Source organism: Myotis daubentonii, chromosome 4, assembly GCF_963259705.1.
Source record: "Myotis daubentonii chromosome 4, mMyoDau2.1, whole genome shotgun sequence".
Taxonomy (NCBI): Eukaryota; Metazoa; Chordata; class Mammalia; order Chiroptera; family Vespertilionidae; genus Myotis; species Myotis daubentonii.
In genome coordinates, this window is record NC_081843.1 from 68347938 (window position 1) to 68362707 (window position 14770).

At 38.5% G+C, this 14770-nt stretch overlaps 1 protein-coding gene across 7 annotated transcripts in view; it reads left to right on the forward strand.

Moving 5' to 3' along the window:
• The window catches only part of CCNH (cyclin H), a 33670-nt gene that overhangs the window by 14363 nt on the left and 4537 nt on the right, over window positions 1-14770 (forward strand). For all 7 annotated transcript variants that reach the window (XM_059694156.1, XM_059694150.1, XM_059694155.1 and 4 more), the window contains 2 exons: window positions 9227-9297; window positions 13475-13586. In XM_059694156.1, coding sequence (XP_059550139.1) covers window positions 9227-9297; window positions 13475-13586 — 183 coding nt within the window. The remainder of the gene's footprint in view (window positions 1-9226; window positions 9298-13474; window positions 13587-14770) is intronic.

The following is a 14770-nucleotide window of genomic DNA, read 5'->3' on the forward strand; positions in this document are numbered from 1 at the left end:
TATTGAAGAGACTGTCTTTACCCCATTATATATTCTTGTCTCCTTTGTCTATATAGGCGTGGGCTTATTTCTAGACTGTACTCTCTATTCTATTTTATTGATCTACACATGCTGTTTTTATTACTATAGCCTTGTAGTATAGTTTGATACCAGGCAGCATGATACATCTAACTTTGTAGTTTTTTATCAAGATTGCTTGGCTATTTGGGGTCTTTTGTGGTTCCATATAAGTTTTAGAATCATTTGTACTAATTCTGTGAAAATTGCCACTGGTATTTTGATAAGGATTGCATTCATTCTATAAATTGCTTTGGGTAGTATGGACATTTAAATGATGTTCATTATTTCTATCTTTGAACATGGTATTTGCTTCCATTTATTTGTCTTTTCATTGTCTTGTAATTTTCTAAGTACTAGTACAGGTCTTTTAACTCCTTGGTTACGTGTATTTCTTTTTTTTTTTCCCCCTCATGCAGTTGGATTTCTTTCCTTAGCTTCTCTGATAGTTTGTTATTGATGTTTAAAAATGCAAATGATTTCTGAACAGTAATTTTGTATCCTGCTGTTTTACTGAATTCATTTATTAGTTCTAGTAGTTTTTTGGGGAAAGCTTTAGGGTTCTTTACTTGTTGTATCAAGTCAGCTGCAAATAGTGACAGCTTTACTTCTTCCTTTCCAATTTGTATGCCTTTTATTTCTTTTTCTTGTCTGATTGCTGTGGCTAGAACTTCCAATACTATGTTGAATAAAAATGGAAGGATGTCTTGTTCCTGATCTTAAGGAAAACATTTTTAGCTTTTCACCTTGAGTATGATGTCAGCTGTGGATTTGTCATGTATGACATTTATTATATTAACGTATGTTCCCTCTATTCCCACTTTGCTGAGAGTTTTTATCATAAATGGATGGTGGCTTTTGTCAGATGCTTTTTCTGCATCTTTGATATGATTTTTATCCTTCATTTTGTTTATGTGGTGTATTACATTAATTGATTGTGGATATGGAACCAACTTTGCATCCCAAGAATAAGTCCCAATGGATTATGGTTTATGATTTATTAAATGTATTGCTAAATTTAGTTTGCTAATATTTTGTTCAGGATTTTTGCATCTATGTTCATTAAGGATTTCGGCCTATAATTTTTTTTTCTTTTTAAAATTTAATTTTCTTTTTTTTATAATGTCTTTGTCTGGTTCTGGATTCAAGGTAATTAATATTGGCTTCACACAATGAGCTTGGGACCCTTCCCTCCTCTTCAATTTTTTTGGAGTGATTTGAGAAGAATTGGTGTTAATTCTTAGAATGTGTGTTAAAATTCACCTGTGAAGCTTTCTGGTCCAAAAGTTTTTTGTTGGGATTTTTTTTTTACCGATTTGATTATATTAGTAGTTAATTGGTCTGTTCATATTTTCTGTATCTGTTTGATTCAGTCTTCAAAGATTGTATGTTTCTTCCAGGTTGTCTAATTTGTTGGAATATAATTGTTCATAGTATTTCCTTATAATCCTGTGCATTCTTGTGTTGTCAGTCATTAAGCCTTCACTTCTTTTTTTAAAAAATATATTTTATTGATTTTTTACAGAGAGGAAGGGAGAGAGATAGTCAGAAACATTGATGAGAGAGAAACATCTATCAGCTGCCTCCTGCACATCCCCCATTGGGGAAGTGCCCGCAACCCAGGTACATGCCCTTGACTGGAATTGAACCCGGGACCCTTCAGTCCACAGGCCAACGCTCCATCCACTGAGCCAAACCGGTTTCGGCAAGCCTTCACTTCTTGATTTTATTTTGGTTCTCTCTTTTTGTGATGAGTCTGGTTAAAGGTTTATCACTTTTCTTTATCGTCTCAAAAAAACAACAACACAGCTCTTGGTTTTAATGATCTTTTATATGTTTTTAGACTGTTATTTTATTTCAGCTCTGATCTTTATTATTTCCTTCTACTCATTTTGGGCTTTGCTCATTTTCTAGTTCCTTTTTAGGTATAAGGTTATATTGTTTATTTGAGATGTTTCTTGTTTCTTGAGGTAGGCCTGGATTACTGTGAATTTCCCTCTTAGAACTATATCCCATAGATTTTGGGTTATGTTTTCACTTTCATTTGTCTCAAGGTATCTTTTGATTTCTTCTTGACCCTCATTGTTAACCCATTCATTGTTTAGTAGCTTGCTATTTAGCCTCCATGTGTTTGTGTTTTTCCATTTTCTTCTGTAATTGATTTCTAGTTTCTTAACATTGTATTGGAGAAGGTGCTTGATATAATTTCAATCTTCCTAAATGTGGCCTAACATGTGGTCGATCCTGGAAAATGTTCCAATTGTACTTAAAAAGAATGAGAGAACTGTTCTAAAAATACCAATTTTTAGAACAGTTTAGATCACTTTTTTTGAGTGAACTGTTCTAAAAATATCAATTACATGCATCTGGTCTAATGTTTCATTTAAGGCCACTGTTTCCTTGTTGATTTTCTGCCTCGATAATCAGTCTATTTATATCAATAGGGTGTTAAAGTCCCCTACTATTACTGTGTTACTGTTGATCTCTCCTTTATGTCCATCAATATTTGCTTTACATATTTAGGTGTTCCTACATTGGCAAGGGATGGAGATATACACACACACACACACATACACATACATAATACACACATACACACACATACATACATACACACACATATATATTTTCTCGGTCCCGTACTCTTACTTTTCTTCTGGTACCCCTATGATGCAAGTAGTGAATGTTTAATCACACACACACACACACACACACATACATACATACATACATATACATATATATTTTCTCGGTCCCGTACTCTTACTTTTCTTCTGGTACCCCTATGATGCAAGTAGTGAATGTTTAATCTTATCCCACAAGTACCTTAAACTATCCTCACATTTTTTATTCTTTTTTCTTTTTGCTGTTTCGATTGGGTATTTTTTGCTGCCTAGTATTCCAAATCACTGATTTGATTATTTGTTTTATCTAATATGCTGTTGATTCTGTCTAATGTATTCTTCATTTCAGTTATTATATTCTAAATTTCTGACTGTTTATTTAATGGCTTCTCTTTGTGTGTGTTCTCACTGACTTCATCTGTTCTCCTAAGTTTATTGAGCATCCTTATAACCAGTGTTTTGAATTCTGTATCTGGTAGATTGCTTGCCTCCATTTCATTTAGTTATTTTTTTAAAGTTTTGTCTCATTATTTCATCTGAGACTTGTTTCTGTCTCATTTTGGCTACCTCCATGTGTCTTTCTGTGTATTAAGTATATCTGTTACATCTCCTAGTGTGGTCAGTGTGGCCTCATTAGTATGTGTCCTATTAGTTTCAGATGTATAACCTAGTAAATAAACATTTATATAACTTACAAAGTGATCACCTAATAAACTAGTACCCATATGACACTATACATAGTTATTACATTATTATTGATTATAGTCCCTATGGTAAAAGTAACATCCCCATAACTGTTCTGTAGCTACCAATTTGTACGTCTTAATCCCTTTATCTTTTTCATCTAGCCCCCAACTCCCCTCCCATTTGGCAACTATCAAAATATTCTCTGCATCTATGAATCTGTTTCTATTCTCCTTGTTTACTTTTTTAGATTCCACATAGAAGTGAAATAATATGGCATTTGTCTTTCTCAGACTTAATTCACTCAGCACAATACTCTCTAGGTACATCTTTGTTGTGGCAGATGGCGAGATTTCATTCTTTTTTATGGCTGAGTCATCTTTCATTGTACAAGGTGAGGCAAAAGTAGGTTTACAGTGGTGGGTATGCAAAACAGAGTGTACTCTTGTATTTTTTTTTTTTACATATGAACAACTGTAACCTACTTTTGCCCCACCCTATATAAATGCACCACTTCTATATTCATTCATCCATTGATGGACACGTAAGTTGCTTTCATATCTTGGCTTTTACAAATAGATAGAGGCCTAGTGCACGGATTCGTGCACTGGTGGCGTCCCTTGGCCTGGCCTGCAAGGATTGGGCCAAAACCGGCTCTCCAACATCCCCCGAGGGGTCCTGGATTGCGAGAGGGCAGTTCTTGAGTGACACACCCTGAATTTGGGCTCCCTCCTCTCTGGTTCCAGATGCATCACCCAAGAACTGCAGCTGCCAAGTTACTGCAGCTCGACAGCACCTGTGTTGAGCATCTGCCCCCTCGTGGTCAGTGCACATCATAGCTATGGTCGGAGCCTCTGCCTCCTGGTGGTCATTACGTGTCATAGCTACCAGTTGGACGACCACTTAGGCTTTTATATATATAGATGCTGCAATGAACATAAGGATGCATATGTCCTTCCGATTTAGTGTTTTGAGTTCCTCCAGATAAATATCCAGGTGTGGAATTACTGGGTCCTTCTTTGTGTCTCTTTATATATATTGCCTTTGTTTTAGGGGCTATTTTGTCTGGTATGAATATTGCTGACCCAGCTTTTGTTTTGTTGTTTTCTTTCCTTTTTCATGAAACGTCTTTTTCTATCTGTTTACTTCCAGTCTGTATATGTCTCTTGATCACAAGTGAGTCTTTTGTAGACAGTGCATGTGATGGTATTGTTTTCATATCCATTCAGCTATCCATTCAATCAGTCTTTTGATTGGAGCATTTAATCCATTTGCACTTAAAGTAATTGTTGATAGGTATGTATTTATTACCAGTTCATTTATATTTTTGATCTTCCTAAAGATGATACTTTAACATACCTTGCAATACTGGTTTGGTCATGATGAACTCCTTTATCTCTTAGTTTTTTCTTGTTTGGGAAGCTCTTTGTCTGTCCTTCAATTCTAAATGATAGCTTTGCTGGGTAGAGTAATCTTGGTTGTAGGTTCTTGCTTTTCATCACTTTGAATATTTTGTGCCAATCCCTTTTGGCCTGCAAAAGTTCCTGTTGAGAAATTAGCTCACAGTCTTATGGGAGCTCCCTTGCATGTAACTAATTGCTTTTCTCTTGCTGCTTTTAAAATTCTCCTTTTGTCTTTAACCTTTGGGATTTTATTTTATTATTTTTTTAAAAATATATTTATTGATTTCAGAGAGGAAGAAAGAGAGAGAGAGAGAGAGATAGAAACATCAATGATATTAGAGAGTCATTGATTGGCTGCCTCCTGCATCCCCCTACTGGGGATCAAGCCGCAACCTGGGCATGTGCCCTTGGCCAGAATCGAACCTGGGACCCTTCAGTCCGCAGGCTGACGCTCTATCCACTGAGCCAAACTGGCTAGGGCACCTTTGGGATTTTAATTAGATGTGTCTTGGTGTGTTCATCTCTATACTTCCTGGACTTCGGAGCTTTTTTTCTTCACCAGATTAGGGAAGTTCTCAGTCATTATCCAATAGGTTCTCAGTCCCTTGCTTTTTCTCTTCTCCTCCTGGTACCCCTAAAATGATGGTGTTATTATACTTGGTGTTGTCCCAGAGGTCCCTTAAACTATTTTCTCTTTTTTTTAAAAAAAAATTTTCTTTCTGCTGCTCTGAATGGATGTTTTCTGCTACCTTACCTTCCCAATCACTGATTTGGTCCTCTGCTTCATCTAATCTGCTGTTGATTTCCTTCTGGTATATTCTTAATTTCAGTTGTTATGTTCTTCATTTCTTACTGGTTCTTTTTTATGGTTTCTGTGTCCTTTTTTATGCTGCTGAAATTTTCACTGCATCCATTGAGCATTTTTATAACCATTGTTTGGATCTCTGTAATTTGTAGTTTGCTTGGCTCTGTTGCATTTAATTCTTTTTTCTGGAGATTTCTCCCATTCTTTTATTTGGGACATGTGTCTTAGTCAACCATTTTGGCTGCCTCTCAGTTTTTGTTTCTATGTATTTAGGTAGATTTGCTGGTGTGGTGGCCTTATGTAGTAGGTGTCCTGTAGGGACCAGTGGTGCAGCCTCTCTGGTCCCCTGAGCTGGGTGCTCCAAGTGCGACCCCATGCGAGTTGTGTACGCCCTCCTGTTGTAGTTGAGCTTTGATTGCTATTGGTTTGTGAATGGGAGGGATCAACTCCCAGGCCGATTAGCAACTACAGTGTTGGAGCTGCTATGCAGGGGCTGACCCTATAGAGCAGAATTTGCTTCAGCAGAGAGCTCTGATGCCAGCAGTATCCGCCCCTTGAGTGTGTCATTTGTGGAGTAGTCAGGTGATACTTCAACATAGTCTGAAGCTAGCTACCATGTTGCACTGTCTCTGGGGCCTCCTGGAAGGTGTAGGCCATGGTCAGCTACCATCTGTGCTCTGCCCAAGGCCACCCAGCATGAGCCTCAAAAAGATATGTAGATGATTGTTACTTGTGCTGGGCTTGGAGTTGCCCAGGAGAGGCCAGGCTGTGAACTGAGTCTGGCTGCTAGTGCCCACTTAGCAAGAGGTAAGCAGCATGCTGAGGCCAGATGTTGCTTGTTTGGGGTTTGTGAACTTTTGAGAGAATATAGGAAAATCCAGATCATAAGCCAAGACAGGATGTGTATATGGAAAAGCCATTGGAAGTCGATTGGGTGGGCCAACAAGTAGGGTGGGGCAGGTCTCGGGAAATTTCCAGGGCACAAACAGTGTTAAACACGTTGATGGAAACTCATATGTGGTGCCTGTCTGCATCTGCAGGAGGAGGGCTCAGCAAAGGAGCAATAGCCTCTGCCAGCACTCTGTGTGGGAGAAAGCTAACCCTCCAGCCCTTGCCCCAAAGCCAGACAATTCAGTTCCTTCTTGAATGTCTGTGGTGCCTTTCCAACTGCTGCCCCAGTGCTGGATCTCAGGGAGTAAGTCCATACATGAGCCCTTTAAGAGGATAGCCTGGGACTCCAGCAGCCCTCCCTCTTACTCAGCCACAATCTCCACTGCTTTTCACAGCCAGAAGTTATTGGATCTTCTCTTCCCAAGACTACGACTCTGGGCTGGGGAGCCTAGTGTGAGGCTAGGACTCCTTAATTCCTACTGGGACCTCTACAGCCAAGATATGCCTTGTGATTTTTAATCACCACACATGGGGGCAGACCACTCTGTTCTGCATCTCCGCCCCTCCTACCAATCTCAAGGTGGCTTCTTTATATCCTTAGTTATAGGACTTATGTTCAGCTAGATTTCACATGGTTCTCAATGATGGTTGTTCTGTAGTTGTAATTTTAATGTGGTTTTTGGAGGGTGCAAGTACCATGTTTACCTTCTCCACCATCTTGAATGGAAGTCTCCCTTCTAATTCTTAATTGCCACACCCTGGGTGATGGAACAGCTCATTTTGCATTCTCTATCCCTTTTACCAGTCTTGGTGTGGCTTCTGTTTTCTATCCTGTTCTAAAGATGGCTTTCTGTGATGGTTCTGTAATTTTATTGTAGTTTTTATATGGTCATGGGAGGAGGCGGGCACAATGCTAACCTACTCTGCCACCCTGAATGAGAGTAGGATAATTGCTTTTACATTATTCCTGATTTCAAAAAGGGATAGAAAGCCCTTGTGCTATTGTTACATTCTGGATGCTTTAGATTATTACTCATAGGATGTTCTGTTGTTAGTTCTAGGTTTTCTTCTTTTTCATTGGATTTAGAGCTTTATTTCTAATTTCCTAGTTTGACTGCTTAGATATTCTTGCTTGCCTTTGGATTTTTTAAATCAAAATTCTAATTCAAGATTGAAATTAAAAGTTGCTAACTTAAAATAATTTCAGAGTTAAAGAATGTGGTCAGCAAATGCATTAGAACCAAATGCATTATTTTTATACTTAAGGAGTTTTACAAGAAAGGGGAAAAGGAAAACAAATTGTTTTTAATTACTGATAACCAGTAATATATTAGTTGTAAAGGGAGTTACTGATTTCTATATCTAAAGTTATCTCCCACAATAAATGATGAAAATCTAATATTAAACTTAATTAACAAAACTCTAATATAAAATGCCCGGCTGGTATGGCTCAGTGGTTGAGTGCTGACCTGTGAACCAGGAGGTTGAGGTTCAGTTCCTAGTCAGGGCACATGCCTCAGTTGTGGCTCGATCTCTAGTGGGGGGACATGGAGGAGGCAGCCAATCACTGATTCTCTCACATCATTGATGTTTCTATCTTTCTCTTCTCTCTCTTCCCCTGAATTAAAAAACAAATAAAACCTCTAATATAATTTAAATAATCTGGATAGTTTAAAACACATATCTCAACACAGTTTCTTAAAGAATTGTCTTTCTATTTTTGTAACTGTTTTACCCAAGAGAAGAATTAATGTTTTTGTGTTTATCTTTGAAATGTTACTTATGCCTTAAGAATCTGTTCACTTGGGCTGTTATCAATTATAGATCAAATTCAGGTACATAAAACCTCAGAGTAAACACTTAAATATAAAGATTACACTTTCATACTACTGTCATTGGTTCTGGAAAAAAATGGGTAATTGAGCTTTATATTCATCCGTGAAAAACTATTAATACCTTTGATTTGGACTCAATGTAAATAAGATGCAATCGAATTTTAAGGCATGGGATGATATTTTTACTGGTTGAAATAGCTAAGTCCCAGGAACAACTGTAATTAACATGGACTTGGTAGTAAGGAGAGAAAACCCTCACTTGTGCCGGGTTCCACCTCTTTTACTTCTTTGCTTTATATTGGGCAATTTACATCGCCATGACTTGTCTGTTACTCGAGTCCTCGTCTGTAAAATGAGGTTCAGACTCATAAAGTTTATATATTAAACACTTAACATTAAATGTAATAACTGTTGCTACTGTTATTTTCATACCTCTAAGCTTATATATTACAGAAATTGAACACCTTTTAATGTAATATAAATTGCAAATCAGTAAGACTATAAGAGCTATACATTATAGCTTTGTGGAGTTCAAATTACTGTTTTTTAATACATTGTGAATAAATTAATTTTAAAATTGCCTTGATGATGAGCCTTGGCCGGGTTGCTCAGTTGGTTAGAGCGTCATCTTGATACATATACCCATGGTTATTGTTTTGATCCCAGGTCAGGGCACACACAGGAATCAACCAATGAATGCATAAATAACTGGAACAACAAATCAGTGTTTTGTGCCCTTTCCCTCCCTCTTTCCCTTTCTTCCTCCCTTCCTTCCAAACTCCCTCCCTCTCTCTCTCCAAAATCAATAAGAAAAAAGTTTTTAATTGACCTTGATGATGAAATGAACATGGAGGAAAATAATTTGTCAGGTTTTTTCAAGATGCTGTATGTGTCTAATAGATTACAACTTTTTTCCTCTTTTACCAGTTATTTATCAGAAAGTCTGATGCTGAAAGAGAACAGAACTTGCTTGTCACAGTTATTAGATGTAATGAAAAGTAAGTAAAAGAAAACTTTATAAAATATTCTGTAACAAAGTTACTTTGTAAAATATCTTAATATTTAACTTGAGATAACAGATTGTTTATGTTTACTGTCATTGAATTATTGTATCATGGAGGCATGAAGGATATATTGGTGGGGATCAAATAGAAGATGCACGAAAAGCAGTTTTTATACATATAGAACTTAAGAAAGTAAAAATACAATCAGATTTAGAAAGGGTTGTTTTAAAACAGGGTTCTTTTAAAGTGTAACCGAATATGTGATAGGCACTGAAAAAGATCTATAGGAAACTAAATTTAGGGATATTTAAATTTGGAACTTCTATTTTGTAGATACATCAGCTTTAACTAGTTAGTTAGCATGTGTCATTTGCTAGTCATTTTGTTAGTTAATATTACAAAAACTGTGGTTCTCAACTGGTTGCTATTTTTGCAGTATCTGGAGACCTTTTTGGCTGTCACAACTTGGGGCGTGATGGTGGCTGCTATCAGCATCTAGTAGGTAGAAGTAAGAATGCTGCTAAATATCTTATACTTCACAGTAAAGCCCCTTGGAAAGCTGAAAAAGATCTCCCTCAAAGATATTCATGTCCTAATCCCTGGAGACTATAAATCTTAACATATATGCAGATGTTATAAAGTTAATCTTGATATGGGGAGATTATCTTGGATTATCCAGGTAAGGCCTAGATGCAATCACAGGAGTCCTTGTTAAAAAAGGCAGAGAAGGAGGTGTGACACACAGAAGGCAATGTGAAGACAGCAGAGGGAGATTTGATGATGCTGGCCTTGAAAATTGGAGTATTATGGCCACAAGCCAATGAATGCTGGTAGCCACCAGAAGTTGGAAAAGGGAAGGAATCAATTTCCCCCTGGGGTAGGAGTGGGGATAGTCTAGCTGGAAGGCCTATCCCTGTCTAGGCATTAGGGATGAATTAATTAATGTTTGACCAAATACAGCAGGCTAATTCTTTTTTAAAATTCTTTATTTAAATATTACATATGTTACCTTTTTCCCCATTGACCTCTCCCTGGCTGCTCCCACTCGCCAGCACATGACCTCACCCCCCTTAATTCTGTGTCCAGTAGTCATGCTTATATGCATGCATACAAGTCCTTTGGTTGATCTCTTACCCTCCTCCCCACCCTCCCCTGCCTTCCCTCTGAGGTTTGATGGTCTGTTTGATGCGTCTTTGTTTCTGGATCTATTTTTGGGTTCATCAGTTTATGCTGTTCATTGTATTCCACAAATGAGTGAAACATGTGATATTTATCTTTCTCCGACTGGCTTATTTCGGTTAGCATAATGCTCTCCAGGTCCATCCATGCTGTTGCAAATGGAAAGAGTTCTTTCTTTTTTACAGCAGCATAGTATTCCAGTGTGTAGATGTACCACATTTTTTTAATCCACTCATCTGCTGATGGGCACTTAAGCTGTTTCCAAATCTTAGCTATTGCAAATTGTGTGAGCAGGCTAATTTTGAAGTTGGTAATTTTGTATGGCTGGCGAATGATGTTATAATTATTCAAATGACCCTCGGCATAAAAAAGGTTCACCACCCCTGCCCTGGGGCCTCCTGAGAGCGGGTGGCTTTGCCAACATTTTGATTGTGGCCTAGTGAAATAGATTTCAGATTCTTGGGCTTCAGAACTAAGAAAGGATACGTTTATGTTATTTTAAGCCGTACTAAGTTTATGGCAATTTTTAATAGTAGCCTTAGGAAACTAATATAGCCCCTTGCAACAAAGAATTATCCAGCCCAAATGATCATAGTGCTGATGTTGAGAAGCCATTTTAGGGGTTGAGTAGAACCTCCACTTAACTGATCTGGCTACCCCGTCTGTTCTTCATTCTTGTCTGTGGCACTGAATGCTCATGGCTACTTGCCTACTCTTTAGGATTAAAAGTAAATTGTATTTTCCCCCAGAACTTTTTGTGCCAATGTCCTTGTTAATTAAATTTGTAGTTTAATTAAATGCTGAATAAACCAGTAAAATTTGACATTGAAGATCTGGATCTTAGATGATAATAGAAAATGGGTATAATTTTTATGTTTTTAAAGTTTAATATGCTTCAGGACATAGAAGCATCATTTCTTGCTATCTGTTTGAAGTGATCTTAAGAGTTTCCCCCTTTTAATTGATTTATGAATGATAAATTATAGGTTTTCAGTTATACTACTACAGGGTTCACTTCCAAAGCTGTAAATTGGAACATGGAATTTAGTACTTAGAAAGGGCCTAAAAAATAATAAACTGTGATCATTATATAGCTGACAGTTTTATTGCTGATGTCTTCTAAATTTTACTCCTCTTCTTTTAACATGAAATAAGGAATAGCTCTTGATGAAATACTCAGAACTTTAACAATATTAAGGTATCTTACCCATCTTTTTGCAGAACCAAGATACTATCCTGGGGCATTGAGTCACAAGTATTAATTCAGTTGAAAACACTGCTTTATTTGCATTATGAAATAAGTTAGTGGAATAGTTACCCATTTGGAGCATGTGGCTGGCTAATAAGCCCTGGATCTCTCATCATTTCCTTTATAAATTTTGATACTTATATTATTTGATTTATTGTTGTTGGATAACAAACAGTTTAGGTAGAGGAGGCTTCTGCAATTATAAAGTCACTGACATAGTAGTTTGCTTTAAGCCTATAAAGGACATTTTTTGTTTTCTTGATGTTTCATTACATGGGTTCTGTATTTTATTAAAGCAGAGAATCATCAATTATACATTTTTACTATGTTTCCTCCCTTTATTACATATTATGTAACTAGAGGCCTGGTGCACGAGATTCGTGCACTGGGGGGGAAGGGGGCGGTCACTTAGCCCAGCCTGCACCCTCTCGCAGACCGGGACCCCTTAGGGAATGTCCTCCTGCCTGCTTAGGCCCAATCCCCTAAGCCAGCAGTCAGACATCCCTCTTGCAGTCTGGGTCTCTCACAGTCCAGGACCCCTTGCTCCTTACCGCCTGACTGCTGCAGAGGCGGAAGAGGCTTCTGCCACTGCACTGACCAGCCATGAGCCCGGCTTCTGGCTGAGCAGAGCTCCCCCTGTGGGAGCACACTGACCATCAGGGGGCAGCTCCTGCATTGAGCGTCTGTCCCCTAGTGGTCAGTGCACACCATAGTGACCAGCCATTCTGCCGATTTGCATATTAGGCTTTTATTATATAGGATAACTGGAGGCTCAATGCACAAAATTCATGCAAGAGTAGGCCTTCCCCCAGCTGCTGGCCCCGGCTTCCCTCTGGCATCTGGGACCCGGGCTTCCCTCTGGCTGTCGGCAGGCACCCAGGAACTGGGCTTCCTCTGGAAGGACGTCTGGTCCAATTAGCATATTATTCTTTTGTTATTATTATAGATGGTTTCCTTTGTTAATAAGTACACTCTTGACCCAGGATAGAATGTTATGAATATGGTTGGTGTCAGGGAAAGCATGTTGACTAAATCATGAAGGAATTACTATAAAAAGCTTTAAAACAGAGCACAATAGGATTTGAAAAAAATACTATATTGTAGGGCATGCTTATCTTTATGCTATATGTAATATAGCATAAGTGCAGGCAGCTATAATTATTTGAGCTAGAAGTATGATGTTCATTATATTATAATGCAGAGTACAAATCCTGAAAAGGAGAATCACATCATTTCAAGTGTTTTATGTTGTTCCACAACAATGCGAAAAAAATATTCTACTACCTTATGAGAACAAGGCTTATTATCTAGTACTAGAGGCCCAGTGCACGAATTCGTGCCTGGGTGGGGCCCATCGGGGTGGCCTGCAGGGATCGGGCCCCAGCTTGTGCTCCCAGGCTCGCAGCCCCGCCTGTCAACCCCCCCCCCACCTGCTCCACCATCCCACCTGTGGGGCGATCAGTTGGGGCTGGGCCCCCTGCCGGTCACCGTCTGCGGGGCGATTGAGACCCTGCTCCCACCCACCTTGGCCTAGCGCCGCCAGCTCACCTACTACACCATCCCACCGCAGTCCCGCTGTCAGCAGAGCCAGTAGTACCTTCACTGCCACCCGCTGCTGGCACCCGCCACGTTCCGTGCTGCCCCCTGGTAGTCAGCACACGTCATAGCGAGCAGTCGAACTCCCAGTTGAACAATTTGCATATTAGGCTTTTATTATATAGGCTAATTTTTTTCTCCGCATAGGCATGAGAAACTTGGTAAAGAAATATGAACCACCGAGACCTGAAGAAGTTGCTGTTCTGAAGCAGAAGTTGGAGAGATGTCATTCTGCTGAGCTTGCACTTAACGTAATTACGTAAGTAGTTGGGAGACTGTTATTCAAAAATAGATAATGGGACTCCTGAACTTCTTGCCCTTTTAATTTTTGGATTTTTTGCAGGTTTAAGATCTTGTCTGAGGACCAAGTATACTGTTCCAAACTTATTTTAACTACTCTAGGTAGGGAAATGGCATATTTTCTTTCAGAGGTAAACTATATTAAAGACGGAACCTATAGTAAAATGTGCTGTTAGACCTTCTTTTGCAGCCATAAAGAATACCCATAATGTCTCTCAGTGACTTGTAGGCTGTATGTGGAAATCACCATATTCAGGATCTTTATGCTTTGCAAATTGAAGGATCTACATAAATGTAGTCTTTTAGGAGTTTAAACAGTTGAGAATCTGGTCAGGTTACAGGAATAGAAAAACTAAACTGTGGCTTAGCATAGAACTTAAAATTGGTTGATTTCACTCCTGGGTTTCATTGTTAACTAACAGGAATGATTACAGAGAAGAAAAGAATGTTGACGTTAACGAGTGAAAATAGTCCACAGAAATGAAAAATTCTAGATATAATTCATAAATTTTAAAATTGTGTACAATTCTGAGTAGTATGATGAAATCATGCAATGTCTCACTCTGTCCCACCTGGGACGTGAATCATCTTTTTGTCCAGCATATCCACACTGTATGTACAGTACAATAAGGTAATTTGAGAGACTGCATAACTTATTACAGTATGTTATTACATTTTATTAGTTACTAGAGGCCCGATGCACAAAATTCATGCAAGGGGTTCAGCCCTCGCAGCCATGGCGGTTTGCAGCCCCGGCTTTGACTGGAAGGTTTGGCTGTCTGGTCTAATTAGCATATTATGCTTTTATTATTATAGATTGTTAATCTCTTACTGTGCCTAATTTAGAATTAAACTTTATCATAGGTTTGTATCTATAGGAAAAAACAATATCTATAGTTTGGTACTGTCTGCAATTTCAGGCATCCACTGGGGGTCTTGGAACAATTTCCCCCACTCCCCACAGATAGGGGGGATTACTAAATTGCAGCACTGGTAATTTTCTTTTTATAAGAGATTTGAAATGGGCTTAAACTATGGCTCGGCAAACTATGTTATATAGCCCATGGGCCAAATCCAGCCCCACTACCTGTTTTTAGAAATAGTTTTATTGGAACGTAACTACACACTTAGTTTTCATACTGT